Genomic DNA, 27,623 nt, shown 5'->3' with positions numbered 1-27,623 from the left:
AGACCCGGGGACACTGCAAGCATGTGTCAACACAGCCGCCAGTTCAGAGGGCAGAGAGGGCTGGCTTGCCAGACTGCCCGTATACTGCCCCAAACCCTCACCTCCTCTGGCACACTGAGGACCAGTCTCTCAGGAGGATCGCAAGGGTACCACATGCACCACCCAATGAGAGCCCCAGCACAGCACAGCGCTTAGCAACCAGCCTCCATCCCACAGCATCCCGCAGCCTTCTCGAAGACCGACCATGACCGGGTGAAATGAGTTCAGCACAAGCCATTTCATTCCAGCATCATGTAGATAGATGTCTTTTGTTTACATTTCTTAAAACACATGTTCTGTAACACACACCTGCAACACACACACACACAGAAGAACACGTAGCCATGGACAGTCAGGGCTAGTGCTGGCAGGCTCTCTGGCCGTGGGATGCTGTCACCAATTTGTTTGTAGCCATGGGGGACATGCAGGGGATTGAGAGGTGATGGCAGCACTGGGGCCTCCTCTTCCTGGCTAATGAGCCTCCGCTGGGTGCCAGCGTGTCTATCTCAATGCCCACCACCACCGCCACGGCCGCTGCCACCTCCACTCGCGCCACTCACACCTGGCATTTCCACTCTGCTTCAGAAGCTGGCCCTTATTCTTTCTCTCTCTCTCGCTCTCTCTCATGGTCAGAATTATTCATGCCGTTTTCCGACACGAGCGCAATCTGCTGGGAGGCAGAGATGAGCTAAAACGTGTGCATGGCTGTGCCATGGCTGCTGCTGCGTGCCTGCTTGGTCCCTGGACTGCACTGGATGGTGGAGAGGAGGGTGTAAAGCACAGAAGGGCTTTGCTGTTCCCAGCCTCTTAGCCAACTCCAAAGCAGATCCAGGTTGGAGAAGCTAAGCTGAGCGGCAATGAGAGTTGAGTGTTGGGATTGGTGGAGAGGATGGTTTTTCTGGCAGTGGGAAGTCATCAATATGCACAGATGCAGATTTATAGCTCAGTGGACACATTCATTTGTATCAGCATACATTTCTAGTTGATATCAGTTTCATTTTAATGGTGTTGACCCAAACAGTGTGAAATGAGTTTGGATTGAAATTACTGCATTATCATACCTCAACAGACTCAAAAAATGATAGCACGTCTCTTATCAAACAAAGAAACTTTCCAGAAGAAAAATCTTCATTTTTTAATGGAATTACAGGTCATTCTCTATATTTCTTTGAAAATAGTCTTCTAATTCTATTTAATTAGATGGTACTGCGCTGATATATCGCGATAGACATGACTCACACACGTATTCATCTTTCAGTGTGCATCTACCAGTCCAATGAATGTCATGTACAATTTTGCTTCAGAAGACATTTCCGCAGTAATTTGTCATGCATTTCAATAAAAATATGATTTCCATAGCAGTTCATCCAGCATGATGTTATTTATGCATTTTCTATTTCGGTTGGTTGGAGCGGCCCTCGTAGTAGACATTCTCTGAACAACAGTACCACCATGTGGCTAAAGAGGGCTGTATACGGTAAGTCGTTCTTCCTCAAGAAGCCATCGGCTATCCCTAATTTGGAAATCGAGATTACTTAATTGTCTGTGTTTGAAAAGACATTCAAATCAATACCCGGGTCTATTAATGAAATTACATGTTTACTAGTTTCAGTGATCATTGTTTCAGAAAGTTGTTCAAGATAGTACTTCATGAATATGCTGTATAGAATATTATAACATTAAGAAATTAGAAACAAAAAAAAACAAAGTTGACATTTTGTAAAGCATTAAGCTAATGTCCAATTCATTTTCATTTCAAAGTATCTGCATTGTTTTTGAACATTTCAACCAGAAACCCTCTAGGAATAGATTGGAAGGGTCTGTAGCTATATTTAAACGTCCACAGCACTTAACTCAAACACTTGAGCAAATTAAACAATCCTACGATTTTGTGTCCTGGTGTAATATCCTGTGATATACTGTATGCAATTTCATGTGTGGACAACACAAATGATTTGTGTTAAAAAATCCTCATATTTCAGAAACAGCCCTTAAAATCTTAATAATCACTGTCTGATTGTGTCTTACAATAATCATGTCCTGATGTAGTGAGTCTTTATTGCACTTAGCATGACACCATAGCATAAATATCAGGCCATCCAATCACAAAAACAATGGCACAACTGTCCAAACTGGATGGCAATTCAATCATTCTCTAGACAAAACAAACAAAATAAAAGAAAAACATGTCACGTCTTGGGGACCCAAATGTACTTTTAAAAGGAGGGGCGTTTGTTTTCCTCAAGTTTTTAATCCATCTTTTTAGAGCACACCACACAGAAGTTCACAGTCAAAACAATCACATTTTTGACAGCAAATAAGTCTCCCTCCAAATTAAAGAGAGCTTAGTTCTGCTCTAGACACACTGTTGAGTCGGTTTAAACAAGCATCACTAGAAGCAGAATACTTTGCAGTCCAGTTAGATTAAATTTATAAACTAAACAAATAACTGCCTTTTTGCAATGAAGTTCTACCAACTGTGAACACAAACTTCAACACGGTGAGCACAGATCGTACTATTTTCTGGGAGACCTTTGTACTGTTACCGGCTGAATGACTCGATATTTCTTAGGCTGGATGTAACATATACCTGATGGAAGAAAGGCATGGCAAAGAGAGGCTCAGAAAAACAGATTTATCTCCCTTTTAATAATTTTTTTCACAAAAAAATTAAACAATCACTTCATCCACTAATAGCTTAACAACTGACTTTCACAACAATATATTTAACCAACTGATCTCTTAAAAGGGATAAAATCATATGAATAATAAAAACAAATTAGCAACATTTGTTGTTGTTTTTTCAGTCACAGCATATAATTAAGAGCTTTCGTGTGTTTATCCACACAATGTCATTCTCAACTGACACAAAATCTGCTTTGTCACACACAGAAGGGGTTTACACTCAAAATCCCTGATATTAGTTCTTGGTCACACATCAATTGGCACTTAAAAAAATGTTTTAACCAACGGCAAAAACATCGTCCCCCTGGAATGCACATGCGACTTGCTAGTTCAAGTTGAGCTATACCAACCACAACGGACGTCTTACTCGGTCCGTTTCACATGGACATGCCGAAATGAGTGAAACAACTTCCAGGTCATAAATGTATGCGCTACTGCATGTAGAGACCAATGGGTAATCACGGCAAAGAAAAAAAAAAAAAAGTCAAATCTTCAATATTACTAAGTACTAAGTGACAGAGTGATCACAGACTTGGCCGGGGAGGAATCCCAAGCACAAAGCGAAAAATAAGTCCAGATCTACAGCTCATCCTTCATGTAGTGGCTAGCAAAAGTGTAAGTGTGTGTATGTCTGTATGTGTGTGTGTGTGTGCGTGTGTGTGGTCCAACTGTTAATCCCCCTGCTCTCAGGGAGAGGATGCAGGGGGCTTGAAGAGTCCAGTCTTTCGGAAGTATCTGACAATGAGCGGAACGGACATCAGTGTGATGCTGATCCGCACCGGGGCGAAGAGCTTGTGGACGGCGTAGGCCAGCACGAAGGTGCTCGTGCCCGCCGCCAGCTTGGACTGCACCACCGACTCGCTGAAGCCCACCTTGTAGAGTATCGCAGCCATGTCAATTCCACTGTGGAACACAACAACACGTCATCAGAATACAAATCTTTATCAGATTCAGAATCCTTATTCTTCAAGGACTGAAAGTACAAGGATTTTTTTTTTCTTGGTGCAGGTGTCAACATACAAATTAGGTCCAGTGAGATAATAGAGCCATATATTAGTGGTGGGGGAAAAAATAGATTCTGTTCAGTATCGCAACATTTTGTGCACACAATTATATCGATACAGTAGCAATGTTACAGTGACAATGTTTTTGCACTTCAGTTAAAAAATTCTTCATAGAATTGAACAGAGTTGAATTCTTTTATATATCGCAGAATCGAATTGCAATACTTGTTGTACCACAATATGTGTCCCTATAATATCGTATTGTGGCCCAAATATCGCAATAGTATCGAATCGTTCATTTTTGCCAATATGTATATAAGACACAAAATCAAAAACAGACTATACACAAACAAAGTGCAGAAAAGGATGTGCAATGCAACAAGATATAGTTCAAAAAGCTCTGATATCACTCAGTAGAGACATAAACAGCAGATTACAGCACAGAAATGGTAGAGGGGTCTTTGTTTAAGAGTATAGCCTGCCGATAGATGCTATGAAGGTGGCAAGATGTTGGAGTCATTAGAGCTCCCCCTCTAGGTCAGTGCTTTGATGTAGGGTCACTATAGGAGACTCTAGGTCAGTGTAGCCATCCCATAATGGTTGATGCACATTGCACACAGATGCTGGCTACAGTTACGGAACATCAAATAAGACCCTGCTGAAAATGTCTATATTTTTTTCTGTTATTTTTTTAAGCTCATGAGTGCATATTTTGTGCAGCTGTCAGTGCATATTTTGTCTCTAAGGTCAAAATATTGTTTCAACAAAGTCATTATGACATATCGGTGTCACACAGCTCTTAGATGCATTTCAAGATTAAGACACCAGGGGGTGTCCTTTTCTTCCTCTTCTGTTTGGAACGCTATTAAAAGTGATTAAGAGTGAAGTATTCTATTCCTTGAATGTTTTCATATCAGAAAAAGGTTGGCTTCAATGTATACATTGAAGGGGACATAGAATGGATGAATTGAGTATTGTACTTGAATTAGTATATATTCAACTTTGATTTATCAAAAATAAACTAAATTGCATTTTTACAAGCCCAATTAAAACCTTATATTTAGGCTGGGTATTGAAATGGTCCTTTTGACTAAATGGTGCCCTCTTTGGTAACCACAATTGAACTATATTTGCTTTGTGATATTTGACATCACATGTAGGCTTTTTTCTAATTCGCCCATGTTTTAGTGCCTATTTCTAAGTTCAAAATTAACATATGAAGGAGGGCACAACCATGCCTCATGTTCATGATAGCTCTTTGGTTATGCACAACCTCTCCTAATTCATCAAAATCAAGGCAAAAGTGGTTTCCATTCTATGTCTGCTTTAAATTAACTCAATGCATTCTAAGGATACCTTTATGAAATATATATATAATGTAAAAATGTACACATCAATAAAATGAACACAACCAAAACAATATGCGATACTGAGTTTCTGCTCTGAGGACCAACCACGTTGTGGCATTCAGAGCTGCATTCTTTTGGAGCAGAACTAATCCCCTGTGTTATCTGAGCTCTTACAGGTGACACATGACACAATCCCAAATCCAAATAATTACCCTGGCCACCGCAGGAGCAGCTTAGTTCTGCTAAACTCCATAACTCCCTCTAACCATTTACTTCTACAACTACAACTACAGGAGCAGACTGGTATCCTCTCCTGGACCAAGTTGCAGCTGGGCTCTGTAACGTGACCTGATATATATAAATATGATCATTTTCCGTTGCTCTTACAGTGAGAGAATCTTTGTTCAGCTCGTTATGGGATGTTGATAACTCTGCCTAACCCCTCTTACAGTGAGAGAAACTTAGTTCAGTTCGGTATGGAATGTTGATAACTCTGCCTAACCCCTTGACTGTCCTACAAGAGTCCACAGGTATGTGAGGAATGAAACCAGACAGTAAAAGGCCACCGACACTCATAGCTAGAAATGCAGCTCAGATATATAGCTGACGGATACGGTGGACAAACTAATTAGATCTGCTGCAAGACACGTGTAAATAAACATATCTTGTTTTTATGAATATCTATTTTTATAAATATCTATGTTTTTATGTAAATATACCTGTTGTTTATTTGTTTTTGTTTATATTCATATTTATCATTTTATATTTGACTTATTTTCATTTGTACATAAGGTGCATTCCAAGTCTTTGGCTGCACACTTTGTTATTGTCACTACAGCAACGGCATTATTCAGAATGCATTTACCTTTAAAACATAAGGAACTACAGTAAAGTCTCTTACGGAAACGGTTCTACTTTGTAGCTTAAAGGGATATTTCACCATTTGGGGAATTACACTAATTTTCCACCTCCCCTTGAGTTAAACAATTGAGTCTGGCGATAATCAAGGAACACCTTGGGCGCAGCAGCACAATAACATCATGCAGCAGCTGAAAATAGTCCCTGTAGGCTAACTTCCAGCAACAAGGTTGAGCTGCAGCAGACGAATTGGTTAGTGACCGGATTATTACGCCTGAATCAGGGTATAGTTCCATGTCAAATCAGCCTAGAAAATGTTTCATTTTCCGTTGGTCTTATTACACTTTCTAACTTTAGAGGAGACAAGTTTTAAATAGGACAATTACCTGAAATCTTTACCTGAAATCTAGCATCACTTTTAAACGTGATGCTAGCAGGCAAGATGCTAATGGTCTAATCCGATTCAATGATCTATGCTAGGCTGGAGCTAAAAGTGGTATCGCCAGACTCAGAGAACAGCTGGATGAACTGGAGAAAGATAAAAATCAATTGTTTAACTCAAGGGGAGGTGGGAAATGAGTGTAATTCCCCAAATGGTGGAATATCCCTTTAAGGAACTCTCTTACGGAGAACAAGGTTTCTAAATACCTTTCTTTCTATTCATCCCTGTTTTAATATATTGATGTTTATGTGTATATCTTGTTAAGTTTATATTGTTTGTTAATGTCATTGTATTATAGGCTTAATGTATAGCTCTTACGGTGCTACTTTGTAGCTTAAGGAACTAGACTCTTACGGAAAAATCTAGCACTCAGCTAGAACGGGAACAAGGTTTCTAAATACTTTTCTTTCTTTTTATTCCTTTTACTGCAATATATTGCTGTTTACGTTTGTCATGTTAAGTTCTTATTAGGGTTGTGCCGATGGACGAGATCATGGTCCATCGTGATGGTTGACAGGCATCACGATGGAAAGCAACCATCGTGATGGCACGCCCCCACATGCCAGTCACTAATTCCTGCTGTAACAGGCTAAAACATAAAAAAACCTTTCCCTGAAAATGAAATTGAGCCTACTTTAAAGGCTGTCAACCAAACAGTTATCATGTATTAGTCTACCGTCTTGTAAAATAAAAGACTTATTAGTCTACCCTCTTATTCAAATAATTCCTGACTGTGACGTGAATGTGTAGCCTAATTGTCTTTTTGTAGCCTACATGTCTCGCAGGCCTATAGCCTACATTGGACATAATATGTAGCCTAATGTTTTAGCAGAAAATATAGATTTATTATTGTTAGGCTACGACTAGGACATTCTAGCGCTCAAATATTTTTGCGAGGCTACAGCGAGCGCCAAATGCGTCCTTCTCCTCTGTGTTAAAATAAACCATTTCTTTCGTTAATTATGGGGAGTTTCCGGAAGTAAGAATTCAATGCAATTTCTCCATTGACAATTCGGGTATAAGCCATAAAAACTTAACTGCACATGGTAGACTCAAAACCAGCTACGGCTGTACTAAGCGATTGTGTATGCTCATATAGACGCCAAAAGTTCACGGGGCACTAACCTCGTTTTGAGATAAATGTCTTTTATTTGCGATGTCTTGGATAAGTACTTCATTACCCACAATCCCACAGTGATGCCTCTGATTGGTGGAAAGGCCGTTAAGGTCATAGTTTGAGCGGAGTCTTTTACTGCCTATGGCGAAAATCTTAATGTGAATAAAAACTTTCTAGACGAACATTGGTACTTGTATCAACAAGGATTGTGGTTTATATATCACACAAACTTAGTCAGGGCCAATACACCATCAAATAGAACACTGTAAATGCTAGTTTGAACACTTAACTTTTCAGGTAGCCGATAGGCTAATCATTAGCCTTTCAGACATTAGAATGTCATTATAATGCTGCTAACATTAGCCTACATGCTGCAACACAGGTATGATATTATGTTTTAGTGACCTTGTTGTTTCTATGAACATGAATTGTTGTTTATATGAAACATCAACTTAGTCGAGGCATAAAAAGCCCTGTATATCCCCATTAAGTACTTAAACCTTTGAACTAGCTAGCTGATAGCACAAGCTGGATGCTACCACCGGCTAGACACTACAGTAAAATGGTTAGCAAACCGTCCATGAATATTTCACTATTTCAAGGATGAAATCAAGAGTGTAAAGGGGTGAAAACCACTTTAAATCGGGTCGCATTATTGACTGTTGTGTGTCAAGGGTCAGCTTGTGGGTTTAGTAAGGGCCAGCATGAGGGACAAGACCCATCAAACCTATGAAATTGTGTTTGGTGAGTTTTGCAGGGAGGTTGGTAATGCTAGTTAACATTAGCTAGGCTACTGTAGCCTTCATACTGTACGAGCCAATCATTAACCTAGAAATACTTCTTCGTACATTTAATGAATATTTTGTGTAATAATTCACAGCAAGTTCATAAGCTGAATATGGTGGTCCAAGAGCAGACCATGCACCGGTCCATGCATCAGGATGGCAGTCAGATACGAAGCACTGCACAATGTTGCTAACGTTAACGTTAACCGCTTTCACACACACAAACGATATAAAATACACAATGGTAAATATAACATTCAATACCAAAACACTATTATTTACACGATTACTCCTGAAATAACTGCTATTAACTATATAAAAATCATTGTTTGGAGGAAAGGATTCACGTGCTGTCGCCGGTTGGAAATGATTACGCGCTGGTTCGTGCTGCTTATATATTTTCCAGTGAGGCGCGGTGGTTTATGGGATGAGTAGTTCCTTCGCTCAGAAATGAAAATATGTACAGTCTTGTACCTTTGACTTTTTTGGACTTTCTGTTCGTTTTTTCACTCGAAATGATATGTTGTATGCTTATGAGTTACGCCGTAGCTGATTAGCCTAAGACATGCTCTAAAACTCTTTAGATACGGATTTTTCCAAAACGTCAATGGGAGAAATTAATGGGAAATTTACTTTCGGAAACTAAGCTCTCTCGGAGGAGGGGCGGGACTGTGATGCTCTATAGGCTAATTAATTAGTGTTTACCACACTAACCCCCCCCCCCCCACTGTACACATCGTCAAATGCCAATTTAGGCGACATCGCCCAACCCTAGTTCTTATTGTATATTATTGTATTGTATTGTACGTAGCTCTTACGGTGGTCATAGGATTGATTGTATAAGTATATATACTCTTTTGATTGTCCAACGAAAATAAAGAAACTCTTTAAAAGAAATAATCTTTTGATTGTCCAACGCAATAAAGAAACCATCAGTACGCTTCAACTGTCCGGCAGGAGTTTGCTACAACATGTCTCACAACATTACCTACCTAGACACGGCAAGGCTGGAGTTTGCTACAGCGTCTCACAACATGACCTACCTAGACACGGCAAGGTAGAACATGCCCAGTGACATGAGTGAGATGGCCACATGGAAGGAGACTCCGACGGCGCCATACTCCTTGAAGACTTTCTTCAGCTGCTGGGTCTTGCTGGGCTTGCCCTCCTCCTCTGGCTGGGGTGCGGGCCTCGACCCCTGGGAACCCTGGCTGGGCGGCGGCGGCGAAGACTCGTGCTTCTGAATCAAAACCCACAGCACACAGAAGATGCTGAAGTCATCATTGTAACCAAGCATCCACCGTCATTGCTTAGTAAACAATAAAGTGAATAGAGGAACTTTTTTTTTTAACTTTCAGAGTGGAGTGATTGGCTGCTTAATGCTCCGTCTGCTTCCTCGCCTGCTTGCTCAACACAAACTTGCATTTGGAGGAAAACTTATTTTGTTACTGTCGTTTGCTTCTGTTTTTTTTGTTTGTTTTTTTTGCTGATTACAGTGCTTTTCTGAAAAGGAACCAAGACCTTTTTTTACACAAATGCACTGTGGGGGAAACTGTTGGTATACACTCATCGGGCCTGACTGGCTAATAAAATGGGGGACAGAGGTTAGCGTGTCTTTTCCTAGAACTGAGGAATAACACCAGCACAGCAAAAACTCTTCAGAAATGACCTGACAGCTACATGTTGATCCAGAGATGAGTAGGATGTGAACCAGTACAACAGGGTCATTGTTTTGGGTGTGGTTTTATCGTGCTTGTGTGTGTGTGTTTGAGGATGGGGCATCTGATGAGAAGCAATAATGTGTTATTCATGTAATCCTCTCCTGTGGGTGGGAGACAGTGCTGCTGACAGCATGTTGGGCATGATGGTTGGGAGAAGTGTGTGTGTGTGTGTGTGTGAGGGGGGGTGCTAGGGGGCTCTGATTGCTCCTTTGTCTGAACGACAGCAGGCTGACCTCACAGCACACTCCCAAAGGCCTGCTGAGGCCTTCATCCCACATACAGGACCATCCATCCCACACACAGAAGCATCCCAAGAATGCTGTATGTTGTTTTTTTGTGCGTGTGTGTGTGTGTGTGCTGCTGAGTTGACAAGATGGATGAGCTCGCCGCTTAAAGAGATCAGAATCCCACACCCAGTGTGCAGGCTGATGGGGAGCAGTGGGTGTGGCCCACACCAGCGTTAGACCTACTACAGCTGTACAGAACAGCAACAAAAACAGAAACAAACAACAAAAATATTACAAATCGATTTGTGCACCATAGTTAAGACAGGATACTACTGGTGTCTTCAATGTTTCTAATTCATTTTAAAAGATCACAGGCCCTTCTTCAGTATAAATCAACATTTTTTGTGTGAAACACAATACCCTATGTTGTCAGTGTCTAATTCTTATTGAAGCATTTGTTAGAAGTAACAATGGGGGGAAAAAAGAACCATCTAGTACGATTGGTGCATCTGCAATGACTGTTAGTCAGCACACTTATCACCCAGTGCCATTTGTCTTGTCTGAGCATAGCAGACCTATCCCTCCCTCCCCCCCTCCCTCCCTCTATCCCCATTCCTCACGCTGATGAATACAGAAAGACTGAACAGAGCAGGCTACACCCATCATCACTCCAGAACGCTCGGCCTGCCGAACAAGTCGTCAAACACACAAACAAGCAACATGCAAAACATGCTACTGCTGGCTACTCATCTGACTGGTACAGCTTTGCGGTCAAGCAGAAAAAAAAAAACAAAAAAAACGAGCTTCCTGCTTTTATCCTGCATGGCCTTAGCACAAGAGGGGTGGGATCAGTGTCTTTGGTTTCCCAAAAACCAATCAGGGTTCACGGAATGCTGTGATGCATTAGTAACAGTGCAGGAAATAACAAGAAAGGGAGCAGCTATTCTAATTATAGGTCCATCTCCGTCTCCGATTTGGGGGGGGAGAAAGCAAGCTGGAGGTTTTCCCTCTGCTTTAATGTGAATGCCTCATCTGCTCCAATGACAACAAACTCATATGGTCTGGCTTCCTTTGGACTACAGACAAACAGCAGAAGAGGAAGCGCGAAAGAAGGAGAGGGAGGGAGAGAGATAGAGAGAGAGAGAGAGAGAGAGAGAGAGAGGGAGGGAGGGAGAGAGGGAGAGAGGGAGAGTTGGAGAGAGACAGAGAGATAGGGAGAGAGAGAGAGAGAGAGGGAGGGAGAGATGGAGAGAGAGGGAGAGTTGGAGGGAGAGAGGGAGAGTTGGAGAGAGACAGAGAGATAGGGAGAGAGAGAGAGAGAGAGAGAGAGAGGGAGAGATGGAGAGTTGGAGGGAGAGAGGGAGAGTTAGAGAGTTGGAGAGAGACAGAGAGATAGGGAGAGAGAGAGGGAGGGAGAGATGGAGAGAGAGGGAGAGTTGGAGAGAGAGAGAGAGAGAGAGAGAGAGAGAGAGAGAGGGAGAGGGAGAGAGGTCAGTTTGGTGACATAGTTACCTCTCTGATGAACAATGGACAAAGAGCCCTGTGGGTGGTAACAAGGGGGTAGACTTGGCCTCCACTGCATCCCAGACGGGGAGCAGCCCTGAGGGTGGGGAAGGTCACATCTGTGTGTGCATTTGTTTTATGTGTGTGTGAGTGTGTGTGTTTGTGTGTGTGTGTGTGTGTGTGTGCGCGCGCATTTGTTTTGTGTGTGTGTGTGTGTGTTTGTGCTTAGAGGTGGGTGGAACGTGCCAGAGAGTGTGCAGGGAACACTGAGGCTGCTGTGAGTGTGTCATGAGGCCCTTGAAGAGAAAACCCAACACGAGCAGGCTATAATATCTTTGCCCTGGATGAATTAAACATTTACACATTCCTCTTGCTCCAGCCTCAATTCCCCAATGTTTACTAGTGTTGCCCCTGCTGTTTGTGCCACTTCTTCTGGCTCTAGCATTTGCATCCATAGTTATAACTACATTTCAAACACCCAGCATCAACGTCTACGTCATCGCACAAAGTCAACCCACAAAGTCATCCCAACAAGCCACTGATTGGTAGGCTTCTAAGAATGGTGCATTGATACATCCTATGAACATCAGTTAGCCTACAGACTACAAGCCAATCTTCACAGTGAAAAGTGAACTGGGCGCAATAGGCCAAGCCAAGGCTAATGCCACATCACCACCATGGCACCACACACATCTGTGGGCTGGGATGGGGAGATGAGAGTGGGGGGTGAGGAAGGGAGACACAGGGCAGGAAGCACAAGGCGGAGGTATCTTCTGCCTGCAAGGTCCAAAGCATCTACTGTTAGTGAAGCTGGGTGGGGTCACTGGGTGTTTAAGATTAAGGGCGAGCACACAAAATGCATGTTTACGCAATATTGCGTGAGAATGCATTTTGTGTTTGTGCTTACCCTTAATCCAGTGACCCCACCCAGCTTCACTAACAAACTGCAGTAGGAAATGAACGAACATTGTTATCTTTAAGCAAAAAGCTGCCGAGGAATGAAAACTACCTGACATAGTGCATTCTGTTAGACATGTTTTTTTTGTCATAACACCAAACTAATGTCTTATCCATTAACCTCTCTGGATCTCTCTTTCACACTTCTCCATAATAGTAGCACGTAGCACCTGATTCTGCGAAGACACAATGGTTCATTCTGCAAATGTATAAATTAGCATGGTCTACTGACAGGGCGTCAGGAATGGCCCTGTTTGTGTAAGAGTAATCTGAAAATAAATGTGTAAATAAATTTAAAATAAATAAATGTTTGTGTAAATAAATAAATGGGTCCAAAAATCATTATGTTCAAAATGTTGCCCTTGATATTACTTCAGTTCTACAGCCTTACATCCACATTATCTGGAAAGCAATGTTTGGTCATTAATATATTGTAAAAGTATCATTCATAGTATCATCTCAGTCTTTGTAGGTTGGGAGACAATGGAAGACAAATATGTTCTTTGTATGACTGAACAACTAAAGGTATGGCATGCTACAAGACCCTAGATCTGAAAAAAAAAGTGCAATAAACCTGACATTAAGGGTATGATACACATGGTTTATTTATGGTTGGAGCAAGAATGAAGAAGCAGAGGTATAACAAGGTAATTATCTAAGTGTATTTATCTAAGAAGGAAACAGGGTAGAACATTGAGACTTTGCACACTAAATGATTAAACATTGAACGATTCCCATATGGATCATGCACTTAGGTCTCAAAAAATTCTGAAAAAATTACCAGGTGTACCTATGTTTCCTAGAAGACACACTGTAAAATTACAGCTGTAATGGTTCAGTCATACTGAGAGAACATGTTTGTCTTCCATCCTACAAAGCATGGGCATACTAGGAATAATACTTTTTTGAGATGTTAATGTAAAAATGTAAATGTTATGTAGAGAAATTTGAGATGGTGTAGCAACCATTTCCCTGGTTTCTGGATCACAAGGAAGAATGACCTAGAGTAAAGGGAATTTCTTTGTGGTGTTTAATTGTGTTTGCTGATCCTCTTAAGGGACAATACATGCGGAGTTAAGCCTAATTAGTTTAGTTAGACAACTTTCTCTGTAGTCTTTGCAATCTGCTAGAAACACAGGCCATATTTAAACAGTCAATGCAAATACTGCCCTAAGCACTCATCTCATCTAATGATTGCTCATAATGAGTCATGCATCATAAGGCAAACAAACATGAGTCAGCATTACTCAATCTCACTGGAGGAATTTTAAAGGAATGCTGACTCTAACATTTCTCTCTCTAAAACATGTAATCATTTTAATCGGAGTAGGCTATGGCCCTTACTGAACAACAAACGGAGCTCCATACAAATGTGTTCAAAAGTGACTACAATAAATCAGAGACAGGGCAGATGGGCCACTATGTTAACCTGGCCAGTCACTTCACCAGTTATGTTCGTATTATTGACATTAGTATTGAAATCATGGTTTGTGCGACACCAAAACATATTGGGAACGTAAAGCAGACACTACACTTCGTGAAACACTGGCAAAAAAAGAGCTGCTCAAAACGACACCGAAAATAAAACACAACGGTGGCTTCAATGGGTTAAAGTCACATAAAGTAACATCAGAGGTTGTAGATCTTTGGTAACTCTCGTGACGCGGGGACCCGGCGCACTCCTCTGGGGAACTAGATTGACTCGAGGCGGTCCCGATGGATCGCGATGTTCACAACAGAGACAAGCCAAGCTAACAGCGTTAAATGGCAGAACAAAATGTATTAGGCCTATGCACCTTTGCTCATAATATATGGATAGGGCCCAATCGTGCACAGTGTGATGTAATCAGCACACCAGTTGACTATACATACACAACTAGAAGCGCTACCACAGAATCAGCATGCGCCACGAGACAATGGTTAATTAACGTTAGCTAGCTGGCTAAATTGAAATAGTCTGCCAATCACTTTCTTCGTGTTTTAGACTGAAGGTACACAAGTGAGTTGATCATATCATTTCACCTCTTTCGCATTTGCCGCCGTGTGCCCCTCGTCTCCGGTGTCATGCTTCGGCTGTGCAGCCGTAGAGGAGGCAGTCCTCATCGGCACAATCGTTGTATGAAGCCAAATCGAACTGACTTTGGCGCGTGATGAAAACAAAAATGATTCCAGTTCAGTCAGTCTAAATATGGTGCCATTACCACAGACGGGGTACGACAAGCGAGAACTGCCATTGGTGTTGTTAGAGGTGCCTTGTGCGACGTCTGAAATATAAGCCCGCTCCAGATGACTCGGTTGTCCTATTTCCACCGTGGAAGAGTCTGTGAAGATATTTGTGTTCTTCTCCTCCCGTCCTCCATCCATTTGTAGACTAGAGATACGGGGTGTATTATAGGCATATCCACCACCACAAACCCTTAAAGAGCATAACGGTATTGTAGTGTTGTTGCGTAACGAACAGGTAAGGTTAATGCACCCTAACCTTAATCTGTTTGCACTAACTTGGACAGAGTTCAGACTCTGAGTTGAAAAAGTCGCTGCCGACGGTTTTAATATCCGACAGAGTAGCATTATTTATATGTGACTCCCACTGCCTGGATGTCCTCTTCAAAGTCCACACTAAATGTCTCGTTGTTGATGCTAACGACAGCTAATGATATTAAGCTAACTTCATGGTGCTCCGGTTTCCACGCGTAGGCTACGTTTGCTAGTGTGCTTATCGACGATTGCTCGTCAAACGTAATAAGACACGCCTCCACCGATAACGCGCACGCACGTTCAAAACAAAAAAATCTATCTAAAGCCAACAATGTGGATTGTGTACACTGCAAACAATCAGCAACTAACAATGGATGATCTGCCCGCTATGAATTTCTGGTAATGTGAACGTCATTGGTTTGTCGTGACCACAGCACTTTTCGCTGCCATACATGGCGTCTCACTGTACACACCAACTCAGCTGACCTCAGATTTGGGCCTTATCCCTTCGTGTCAGCTCCTCTCTCAGGACTCAGATAACCCAATAATTCATAATTATTATGAACAGGGATTATAATCATGTCGTTGCTGAGGTTCTGAGCATTATTGCCAGTAGAATAGTGAGCTGTCTCTTGTGAAACATTTATAGCGGGAAAGTGCAACATGAGAGCCGTGCCCCTGACACACAAGTAGCCTAGCCTGAAAAAGCCCTGGAAGTTATGCCTATGGGATATGGAACTGATAGCCTTGCGCAGCGAACTACCTCTTTATCATGTCATCAGAAGTTGTAAGGGCCTCGGCTCTTAAGACCATATCTTCCTTTAAGGTTTGCAGTTGAGATTATGTGACTGATATTTGGCCAGAATCAGAAATGTTGTCATAGGCTATGAACTGAACATTGTTCTTATTGGCCACTAGCAGTTGACTGAAAATATTACGGTCTCATTGTATTGACACAGTTGCTTGTCTCTGTCTAGCAGAGCATACAGTAAAGTGTGTTAGAGTCTGTTTGATCATTTGCATAGGCACAGCAGGTGTAGAGTTTCAACATACAACAGGAAGATGTGGTGCAACCTTTGTGCTTATCGTACAACCTCAAACCGTGTCTCATGCATGGCCTAATATGTGAACAAAAACAAGCCACACCTTTTTTATTCTCTCACAGAGTAGTTCTGTGTTGATTAATGCTTCTCTATGCCACAGTCCTGCAGCAGTGAGTGCCTGTGGAATTCACACGTAGTTAGGGTTAGAAGCTGGCAATTGGCCATGCAAAACAACCTGCTGCTAAGCATGACATTGCAGATTGAGACCTATGCTCTCTTTACTACAGTCAACCCTTTAAATGTAAGATAAGACCTCAGCTCTGCACAGTAGTTAGTGTGGGACACCACAGAAGCTTTTACCATTTGGTCTAGGTGGTTTTTGAGTGAAGGCGTCTTTCTGCACAAGCTAAAATATACAAAAATTACAAAAACAAGTCCACAGTGACCACTAAGCAAGAGGCTATATCTGGCATGTAACCCAATCCTCTTACAGAGGCCATTACAATAGCCACTGGCCAGGAACACTGAGAATGCCTATGTCTCCATTTTAGCTCAACTTCAATGACAGCTGAGCCAGAAAATCCCTTATGAGTTTCAGTCACACACAACCAGTGCCAGTTTTGGTCACACAGAGTGAATCACACAGAGCGTATTAGATATCTTCTTAGACTGATAACATCATACAGTAGGATGCAAACCAGGACAGACTTGCTTTGTTTATGTCTAAGCAGCTTTGAAATCCATATGGTGTCAGAAGAGCAGTCGTTAGCATGGCAGGTGTTGTGCTTCTGCATGCTGGCGATAAGAGGATTGGGCAGTTTTCTCCGCTGCCTGCCAGATTTCTCCACGGCTGTCACTGGCGTCGTCTCTTCTCTTTCTCCCACGCACGGCAGGTCAGTGCAAAGTCCCCAGCAGGCGTGGCAGTCTGAGGAGCAGAGATCCTACAGCCCGCTGGCTTCACCCCATCAGTCACCCCCGCTGTGCGGGATTTGGGACAGCAGCACAGCCATGCTGCAATGGCTGCCCCTGCCCTCATCAGCTGTCATCATTTTCAGGATTATTGCTTATGACAGACTCTCTGTCTCTCTCTGTCTCTCTCTCACACACACACACACACACACACACACACATACACACACCTGGCTTACATTGCATGCTGATCATTTTTATTTCCCTTTGCTATCAGATACTATTAGTAGCAGATACGGTGCAATTTCTTTCTTTTTAAAAAAAAAAAAGAAAAAAGGGCAAACATGATTAAGGGAGCAGGCTAAGTCCTTTATCCAGTCATGAAGGATTTCAGAAATTAATTCAAACCATCTCATGAAAAAGAGTAATCTTTGTTACCACACTAAACCAATTAGCAAACAACCAAAGAAGAAGGGGGGGGGGGGGACTCGTCAAATCTAATCGCCTTGGGCACTGGGGCAGGGAGAAGTATGTTCTGGGGAACTGCTGGACGTTGTGTACACACAAGGAAATATAAGAGGAGGAAAGCTGGTTAAGCATGTCCTGTTTTGCCAGCTAACCTGGGGTGTGTGAAGAGAAACGAGGAGAAGTTAAGACCCCCCAATCAGGGCTCATCTCTGGGAAACCGAATGGGGCCACTGACCCAATGCCTGAGCACTCATTCAGGGAGCTGTGGCTGGGCTCGGAGCCACATCCTCCCCAAGTGAAGAGCACCAGAGCTGGGGTCTCTGCCAGCTGGCCCAGGCTGAATGCACTCAACAGAGCCTAAGGATAGAGGCTAGCAAAGGCACAATGAGTGGGGCAGCACCATAAAGATGGGGGTTAATGCTGTTCAATCATCATGTGATTCAGCGGGCCATTGTCAGTGTGTTTGTATGTGAGCCAGTGTTTACTGCTTCACTGCCAACTTGCATTCAAAACCCTGTTAAGGCCTTCATTTATAAGGGACATATTTGCTCCGTCATGTGATTGAGATGCTCTTGTTCAGCTGTGAGAGGTTCACCACCACGGCATCATGTGCACAGACAACCAAAGAAAGAAGTAAACAGACCAGTCATAGAACCAGTTTTGCAAACATCACTTCTCCAATGTGAAACCACATAGCACAGTCACTCACCACTGAAGGTCACACGATCTTCACCAGACCTCTGTCCCAGTTATGGCCAAGAATGACACCGAAAGTGTGTGGACTGTTAAGTGGGTGACCTTATTGACCTCAAGGCCGCATCAATTGTGTGTGTGTGTATGTGTGTGAATGGAACACACAGTGTCCGCCAAGAAGAGCTGCCACTGTGACAGCTGCTCAGCGGAGGCCCCTTCATCTCCTCAGAGACACGGCTGCCATGGAGGTGTGCAGGAATGGAGCGAACAAACTGATCTGTAGTGTGCGACGTGGGCTGGGAGCACGTAGCATGGAGGCTCTTCGTTAGCGACGCATTGTACAACGATGGAACAGGAGCACTGACCTGTATGGTTTTAAATAGATACAAATTAGTCGGTCAACAGAAGGCCTTAAAGGCAATCAGCAATGGCGGGGTAACATCACTTCTGTTGATGTTCAAACAGAACAGAGACCTAGCTCGCTACACCCTCCCGTGCAATTGAATCTCTCCTAAACGTGCATCTCGTCGGTTATTGGTTGGAACACTTTATTTTGCCTTTGAGTGGTTGGCAACACTTGTTGGTAGTAATTGTTTTTGTGTACAGATCTCGGAGCCTAGGCTGCCTACAGAGACACAGTTTTTTCGACGGCCTGCTTATGGGGCAGGCAGCTAGCGGATCAGTGGGAACAGATTAGATGAATGTGATCATTTATGTTTGGGCCTTTTTTGGGCCTGAAATCGCTGATACGACCTTTAATGCAGCTTAAACATCAGCCAGGTTATGAATGAGGCCTTATTTGAACCCTAACTTTGAATCCACACTCCAACATGACAACATCTGCATATTATTTCTGCAAAATGAAACAAACAACTCAAGAGCAATCAGGTACAGTAAAGGTGTGCAACTATTCTCAATTGCCAGACCAAATGCAGTGAGGGCTCGGATTAGTTTGGTTCCCAGGCTCTAAGCGTAGGGTTATGCATTACCAAATTATTTCATGCAATATCAGTATGAATCAGAGCGTGCAAGAGTGCAGGTAAACATCATTCCATTGCGGTCACCTAAATTTTTTGCTGAGTCACTTTCAAGCAGAAGGCTGCCAAACTGGAAAATCAGATTGACAAGTGCGGTCATCCTCTCCACGGTAATACACCTTTACAGCTTTATTGTTTTATAACTGAAGTAGTCTGACTTCAAATCACTGCCGAGCTCTGTTACCTTTGATCTTGTTGATGGCAAATTGTAGGCTGTTCCTCATTCATACAAATAAAGTGAGAACTAACCTTTTGCGGTGTAGAATATCATCAGGACTGAAAGTGAAAATAGCTTAGATTGCATGTGGAATATGTGACTTCAAATTATGTTCACTGGACTGTGTGCGAAGTGTAGAATAAGGAAAGAACTGGCAGATAAAAAATTGAGGAAAATATACAATTTATTCAAAATATGTTAATACAACGATCAGTATTTTCCAGTAATTACAAAATCAGTAGTTTTAATAGTATTTTTCCCTTAACAGTGACCTCTGATCCATGATTGGACACAAACATTAGTTTTTTCCTTCTCTTTCAGTATTCACACACACACACACACACAAACACACACGACTCTCTTTAAGACAGTGAAAAGTTGTCTTAGTGACTAAAGTGGAAGAAATGCTTTTGTGTCTCACAAGCCCTGACACACACCCCTCTGCAAGTTTGTCTGTCTTGTTTTGAGTCCTGTGTCTTGTGGAATTCACTGGTCTGAACAATATTAGACTACAATAAATACTCTTCTGCTACGGTATGGACAGGAAAATAAGGTTGGACTTCAGCTTCAAAGCTAGTCATTGGGGAATAACGTGACCACCATTTTAAAGCCTGTCTTCATTAATTTTGTTGGCTACACATGGACACATGCAACAGCCTCTTGGCACCCTCTTCTCAGAGCGGTGCATCCCCACGCCTCAGTGACCATACATGAGGTCACTGTGTCACAAGTCAGAGAGCAGGTTTTCCCGCAGACAATAGAGGAAGGTTTTCTTACCACCCGTACAATAACACTGACACAACTACTGCATGTCACTGCAGAGTCAGAGCATAAACACATGAAAACACAAACAAATATATTTACACAACTTTTACATGTTTTGACACTATCCACAGGGACTTGAGTAGAGGAGGAGTGGGTGGGTTGGGGTGGTGACAGAATGAAGAGGGCAGAGATGTCAGTTGGAACAAAAAACACTGGGAGTCTGAGTGGACAGCAAGCCCACCCGCTACATCACCCAACTGCCCCCCCCCCCCCCCATCCCCCGTCTGCATTCCTCAGGAAGACTCTTTGGCACCCAGAGAGGAGAGAAGGGAGTGAAACAGTGGGTAGTCACTAGTCAGTCATCGCTAAAAACGTGAACCCCTCCCTTCCTCCACACTGTGAGGGGGGAAAAAACACTGACACAGTATTGCTGTTTGCTACTTGGCTACTGCTGTACATGGTAAAGGGTGGCATTTTCCTCAGTGGGCATACCCAGACACTGTGTGTGTGTGGGTGGGTGCACGTGTGTGTGTGTTGGCCATGTTTCTACTCAGTGGGCATATACCCAGACAAATCATTTCGGAGTGATATAGAGGTTAGGCGAGTCTTGCTTTCATACATACTTCATGAGACCATTGAAAACATGACAATATGGAAGTCGTTTTGGTTGAATGTTAAAAAAAAATAGTCTCATTGAGGTCAAATTTCCTAACAAACTACAGTTGCTCCACTTGGCGGATCCGCTTGCCTCAGTCAGTCTGGCACAGCAGATAAGCTCAAAACAGATATGCAGGAACACACACACACAGCCGATTCCTGTTGGTCACAGATCAGAGAGCCAGTGTTTATAAAGTGCATGGTCCTGACAATCCTGTAAACAACCTCAATACAGCTCTCTAGCTTTCTCTCTGTCTAGACCTTACAGACTGTGGAATATGAAATCAACCTTTTTTTCTTTCAAATTACAATAGCCAAAAGCGGTAACAGTTCCTTCAGGGAGGCCTTGAAATATGGGACGAGCTCATTCTCCATTCTTCTATTGCATTCATACGCTTACAAAAATTAGAATTCTCCACAGACAGATCAAGACAATAAATATACCAAATGGGATTTTCTATAGTACAGTAGCCTCTATACACAACATTTAAATATAAATAACATCATCTGACTGTACAAAAAATGCTTCGTAAGACATCTCCTGCATAAATTAAAATGTGGCAACAGCAGAATTAATATCAGTCATGTCAAATGGGCTTTGTTGCTTGGTCTACCAATGCATGGTTAAACATGCCATCAGTTTTAAACCACTTCACTGGCTTTGAAATGACACGTAGGAGAAAACAAGAAAACACTGATGTTGACAAACACTAGCTAGTTTGTGTGTTTACTTGTGTTCTTTGACAGGCGCACACGTGACAGAAACAGTGGTTGTATGGTTACTATGGTTACGTCCCTTTAGTTCCTGGGCAGACAGAAGCACTTGTGAGGGCAATATCTGCAGTCAGGGTCTCCTGGTCTGACTGTGTCCAAACTGATGTTGTTCCACAAAGCAGGATAAGTAGAAGATACCTACACTGAGTAAGACCCATCTGACAGTGATCTCAACCCCATTGACCACTGTCCTGCCCACTGTTCAGAAGTCCTGCTTTGTGGAATAACATCCCTCTTGCAACTTGTCTTGCGATATGTAGAATATGCCACTGGATAAACAACCATATGTAATATGGTTTCAAAGTTGGCAAACACAATAACGATATGCACGGGGATGGACCACAAAAGGACAAGACCTTCCCTTCTGGTAGGATGTGCAAAAGTCTCCTTCACGTGACCTGACTCGCTCCAGGGAAAGGGCTGGGTGAGGCTCCACGTGTGGCCGGCCTTGCGTCCCCGTGAGGCCAGTGAGCATCAGAGTGTCTCACTTCACTTCAGTTCACTTCCCTTTCTTCAGTTCAGGATCTCCTCTTCCCCAACCCTTTCACTTCACTTCAGTTCAGGATCTCCTCTTCCCCAACCCTTTCTTCAGTTCACTCTCTCTCTTTCATTCCCTCCTTCCTTCCTACATTCTGGTCTTCTCCATACTCTGGAAGGCTTGTCCATGTTCCTACTGGGGGGGGGGGGGGGGGGGCCTCCAACACTGAGAACCCACAGGATGGTGGAACTAGAGGACAAGGGGGGGAGGGGGGGGGGGTCTCCAGCTCCCGCATGGCTTTCCTCCTCTCTGGCGTCTGTCCGACTGACCGACCCTCTGCACAGTGCACTGCTGCTGCTGCTTCACTCCGTTCTTTTCCACTTGTAGTGTGACCCACACACACACACACAAACACTCTCACAAGGCCTCCCACACCTTACGAGATGCAGCAGCAGCTGTTGCCTTTGATCTGCTCCTCCTCGACGGGCTGCTTGAACTTGAGGAGCGGCGGGTCACCACTGGCCGGCGTGAAATAGACGGCGCTGCCGTTGGACGACACCAGGGGCATGCGGGAGTCCTTGGGGCTGCCGCCGCCACCGCCACTGCCGCCGCCGCAGAGCGAGCTGTCCAGCGAGCCGGCCGAGCCGTTGCCAAGATGGCCGTTGAGCAGCGGGTGGTTGAGGAGCTTGGCGGCTGCCCGCTGCTTCTTGAGCTCGGACAGCGTCTGGGCGCGCTCCCGTGAGGGCCAGGGCTCCTCGGCGGGCGAGGACGAGGACGACGGCACTGACGCGGCTGCGGGCTGGGGTGGGTCCGGGCCGGTCGGAGGCTCGCCGTTGGACGGAGGGTGGGCTGGCGTGGAGGTGGTGGTGGAGATGCAGCCGTTCTGCTTGACCCCGTCCTTCAGGACCCTCTGAGGCCTGCCCTTGGCCTGGGGAGAAGAAAACAGATTCAGCAAGACTCGTGGTGCACCATAGGAAGAGTCCTTGAAAGTTTCTCTCATATTGTGCACAGAGGAATTTCATGATTTGCTTTCACACTGAATATTGCATCCCCACACATATACAATGGTACAGTCCAGTGCCAAAAGTCTTTTCAACCCAGCACTTACTGAGCGGCTGTGTTCCTGATCGGACTCCTTCTCTCGGTCCTCCTCCTCGCGGCCTCCTCTCCACACAATGGCCTCCGTCTCGTACTCCTTGCGGCACAGGTTGTGCCTGTCGGACAGACTGGCCCTCCTCACCACTTTCCTGCTCACACAGAGAAATATACAGGATGAGCAAAGATTCTATAGTTAACTAAGATGAATCATAAGACGATTCACCAATGGAACGAAATGGCACTAGTTCCGGACTCTTTCTCTGAATAAGCAATAATAACATATACATATAATTTTGTATACTATTTTACAGTCATTGTTTGTGTGTGATGCCAATGAAACACTCTTTCGGACACGGAATGAATAATTTCATTTTGCCCCGTTAATCGAGCTAGCTAGCTAGCTAGCTAACGTTAGCACAGTAAACGGAAAGTGAATGGGAATGTTCGCTAGCTAGCTAGCAGCTAAGAACTTTGGTTAAACTTATATATTGTTGCAAACAAACCTGAAGTAACATATGTTCAGCAACTTTGTGGTAGTCTACTAGTTCTAGCAAAAAATATGTTAGGTTAGTTTATCAACCATCTCCGAGATTAGAGCATCTGAGAACAGGTGGCTGTGCACCAGAACTTTGAGGAGACAGTGACAGATCACGAACAAAGCTATTTTTGTCTTTATTTGTTTCGTTGGAAAATACAATTTCAATGTCTGAATGTTAGGGAGACATGTGGCTTCTAGAAAATGGGTTCAACATTTACATCGCTGAATGTAGGGCTAAGGGATTGGTCATATTCCGTGAAAATGTTCATTTCTCCCATAGGAGTACATAGACACTGGACCTCCCGCTAGACTCCTAAATGGGCGTGACAGCTTCGAACCCCACGTCACAACGTGCCATAATTTACCCTCTTATGAATCGTCTCGCTTTATCAACCGTCTCTGGGATGAGATTTGTCCAGACCTGCTCATTGGTTCCCTCTCAACCAGCAGAGACACTTACTAGGCCTACGTACTGAGAATTTGAGATACTATGGAGAGGCTTGGCAAATGATTACCTACATATACATACATTGTGCATTATTTCACAAAGATGAAAATGAGACAGTATGGGACTTGTGCACTAATATAACTAGGGATTAAGTGACTGTAGTATTGCAGCTCTATGGAGTATCGGCTTTCCCCATTTACTCCCTGAACTGACCTACAGCTGCAGTTCAAGTTTTTCACCACAGGAGGGCAGCGCTTATTCACCAGAGAAACTCATGACTTGGCAGTTACACTGCAAGTCATCACTGCAAGTCATCACATAAAAAAACGTCTTCCAGCAGTAAATACGAGGCTCACACGAACAAGAATGAAATTATAGACTTAAAAAGGTCATAAGTGCTAAATGAAGAATGGACTGGATTCAAGCCATCAAAGGTCATAAAAGGGCTAAGTTTGAAACTGACCCATTCTGCCAAAAAGGTTATCCTTAATAATCATGTTGGCAGAAAAAAAGCCACAGTTTTGGTTGAAACAGGAATGTTCTGAATGTATTACATGGTTATGGAAGCAGCACTGTAGTCGCTCAGCTTTACCACTAGGGGGCACATTACGTTATCCGAGCCTGGTATGCCATTATGAGACCCGACCAGCAGATGGCAGTACATACCCACGGCTGCCTGCACTAGACGTTCGCCTGCACAGGGAGGTCTTGTGCTTCAGCTGGGACTTCATAATGATGTCGTGCTTGTGCTTCAGATCCAGCAGAACGGCCCTGAACTCCTCGTCCTCACACAAGTCTACGGTCAGACAGAAAGGGTGTGTGTGTGTGTGAGTGAGTGAGGGTGAGGGTGAGAGTGAGAGTGAGAGAGAGAGAAAATAAACCAAAACAATGAATGCACTTATACTTCCCCATGACATTCACAAGAATAACAATATCCAGTGGAATAGAGTGACTCAGAGATAGTAATTTACCTATGGGCGTTTCATCTAGGTAGGTCCTGGCATTGAGGCTGGCACCATGAGACACGAGCAGCTCTGCCACCTGCATCTGCAGATGAAAAGGAGAGGCCGTGTTGAAGGGCAGCTCAAGTCTGCATGACCAGCACTGCACGTGGGCCAAGGCTGATCAATGCCGCCTGTGTGCATTCTCCTAATCATCCCCAATCAGTAACTACTCAGCCTGATGAAGGCAGTACGCAGTGCAACGCATGCATTTTGGTTTGTGTGTGTGTGAGGAAAAAATATGTAGAGAGAGAGAAAGTGCTGAGAGAGCGGATTATGTTCTTGTGTGTTAAAAAAGTAGAGCCACTGGACTTGAGTGCAGTTCTGAATGAACATGTTGTGTTGTGAGAGAACAGGAGAGTGAATCTCAGTTCTACTGCATCAGCAATGTGTTCTTGTCTTGTTTCTAAACGGACAGTTCCAGTTCTTGATTAGGATTGGCTTGATGCTGTTGTTAAACTTGTAAAACTCCAGTCTGTAGGTTCCAGTGATTTTAGAACAACTAATGGGGGTTAGCGTGGCGCTGTTCTAAAAGCCCAGGAACATACGGCCTTGAGGCTTATTGCTTAAATCTAGCACGTGTTATAATATGCTACATACGTACCCATGCCTTGTTCTGTGGTATTGTTAGTCCGTCCACATCGTGTGTGTCTGGTCTTCTTACCTGGCCCCAGCAGGCCGCGGCGTGAAGCGGCTGCCAACCGTCAGAGTCCCGCTGGTCGGTCCGCGCCCCGCCTTCCAGAAGCAGCTCTGCAGCCTGGACGTAGCCATTGGCCGCCGCGATGTGGAGCTGGGGAACGAGCGGAGGGCACAGGTGAGGTGGACGTGCTGACCCACACACACACAGGGACACGGCTGCCCAGAGCCAATCCAGAGACCCACAGGCCTTGGCCACTCTAGTGCTTGTGTTGCGTACCTGGACATGTTCACTCAGGACCCCCCCCCACCAACAGGACCAGCACAATGCCACAAATCAGTGGAAATAATAATTTAAAAATGTGTTAATTGAATTATTCACAACTACAGTAGTACAAATAATAATTTTCCCCACAATTTGGACCTAAAAATGTCTACTGGCACCCACATTAGTCATTTTCTGCAAACATGGTTTGGTCACGCTGTGCTGCCGTAGATAATCACCAGTCATGGCAGGGACCATCACCACTCCGTCAAGCTGGGATCATCCACTCAGCCCCCCCCCCCCCCCCCACATCTACCTGCCCAGGGGTCAACGCTGGGGTTAGAGCGAGGTCGTCACCTAAAGCCCTCCGTGTCCTGGGCCAAGTCACACAGCCTGTTTAAGATTAGGAGGAAACTTTCACAAGAAGCGTTCTTGCACTGGTGGCATTGTACTTCACACCATTAATGGGTTTAGGCCCAGGCTTCTCAGCGTGGGGTCAACTGGCGATTAAAGGAACCCGCAAAGGCCTCTTTGTTTTAATGGTGCAGGCCAGCTCCATTCTAAATACTGATGGGCAGCAAATTAGATAATACTAATCTCTGGGCTGAAGAACAGAGTGGGAAAGTGTTAGCGTTAAGTGTAAAGTGAATAAGTGAGGAACAAAATCGACCATTAGTGCACACATTTTTATAATGGTCCTCACTTTAGTTTGACCGAAATGCCTAACCGTGATCCAGAGATGCATGCATGCTCTGGAATGCCACCTCCCATGGTGTCTCATACACACGATATACAGAGTAGATCCATGACTCCACGGTGAAAATGAAGTCATCCTTATATTCGCCTTGTAGAATTTCAAAGCTGCTGGAGACTTGAAGGGGGTGGGTAGCCTTATGTTCATGATGGACATGCAGTACTTCTTTGAATGCTACCGAGCACGCTGAACTTACATCTCCTACAACCGATACCCTGGAAATGCCAAGCATAGACCAAATAAATGCAGGCCCATGCTGGTCCCATTAGCTGATAAGGCTATGGACTATATGAACAGGATGACAAGTTTTCACAGGATGACCGCTGACTACATCACCAAGACACCAGTTAGCATACTGACAAGCTTTTATCACACATTTTAGGTAGGTTGCTAGGGTTACACATTTTAGGTAGGTTGCTAGGGTTCAACCAAAAACTCCTTAGTGCTGGTTTAAATGTAAAATAGGTAAGTAAGCATGTGTACATTACATGGGCATATTGAATCTGGAAAATGGTATGAAACTGAAGTACAATTAAACTAACAACATTTTAACATATCTTCAGTATTTGCAATGTAATATAACACTGCTCTGAAGAACTCCCAGTCATAAAAATTATTTGATATGCATGTTTAATTATTTCGAAGAGGAACATTACATATTAAAGCTTAAGATGCCT

General features: G+C 43.7%; 2 protein-coding genes across 3 annotated transcripts in view; both read right to left on the bottom strand.

Annotated features, from left to right (window-relative positions):
• Positions 1–2,077: 2,077 nt before the first annotated feature.
• fam210b (family with sequence similarity 210 member B) lies at positions 2,078–15,494 on the bottom strand. Its single transcript, XM_042088875.1, has 3 exons — positions 14,710–15,494; positions 9,323–9,519; positions 2,078–3,627 (listed from the first exon to the last, which is right to left on the bottom strand). Exons 1-3 carry the CDS (start codon positions 15,256–15,258, stop codon positions 3,411–3,413), a joined length of 963 nt encoding a protein of 320 aa, XP_041944809.1. The 5' UTR covers positions 15,259–15,494; the 3' UTR covers positions 2,078–3,410.
• Positions 15,495–19,698: 4,204 nt separating this feature from the next.
• ppp1r16b (protein phosphatase 1, regulatory subunit 16B) overlaps positions 19,699–27,623 on the bottom strand; it is a 63,249-nt gene continuing 55,324 nt past the window's right edge. Inside the window, exons 7-11 of one of the 2 annotated variants that reach the window (XM_042089652.1) lie at positions 25,896–26,081; positions 25,262–25,337; positions 24,957–25,086; positions 23,315–23,453; positions 19,699–23,134 (exon numbers count right to left, since the gene is read on the bottom strand). In XM_042089652.1, the coding sequence (XP_041945586.1) occupies positions 22,643–23,134; positions 23,315–23,453; positions 24,957–25,086; positions 25,262–25,337; positions 25,896–26,081 (1,023 nt within the window). In that variant the 3' untranslated portion in view covers positions 19,699–22,642. The remainder of the gene's footprint in view (positions 23,135–23,314; positions 23,454–24,956; positions 25,087–25,261; positions 25,338–25,895; positions 26,082–27,623) is intronic. The other variant, XM_042089654.1, reaches the window with a different exon arrangement.

This window comes from Alosa sapidissima, chromosome 4 (genome assembly GCF_018492685.1).
Source record: "Alosa sapidissima isolate fAloSap1 chromosome 4, fAloSap1.pri, whole genome shotgun sequence".
NCBI classification, from domain to species: Eukaryota; Metazoa; Chordata; class Actinopteri; order Clupeiformes; family Clupeidae; genus Alosa; species Alosa sapidissima.
The sequence above is the reverse complement of the archived record's forward strand: the minus strand, read 5'-3'. Positions and strand labels throughout refer to the sequence as shown.

Excerpts from the sequence above, each read along its gene's own strand:
- fam210b (XM_042088875.1), bottom strand. The coding sequence starts at position 15,258 with ATGCTACTCTGTCGGATATTAAAACCGTCGGCAGCGACTTTTTCAACT. Across the intron at positions 9,520-14,709 it reads CGGCGGCAAATGCGAAAGAG|AAGCACGAGTCTTCGCCGCC; the intron begins GTGAAATGATAT and ends GTTTTGATTCAG. Across the intron at positions 3,628-9,322 it reads TTCTACCTTGCCGTGTCTAG|TGGAATTGACATGGCTGCGA; the intron begins GTAGGTCATGTT and ends TGTGTTCCACAG.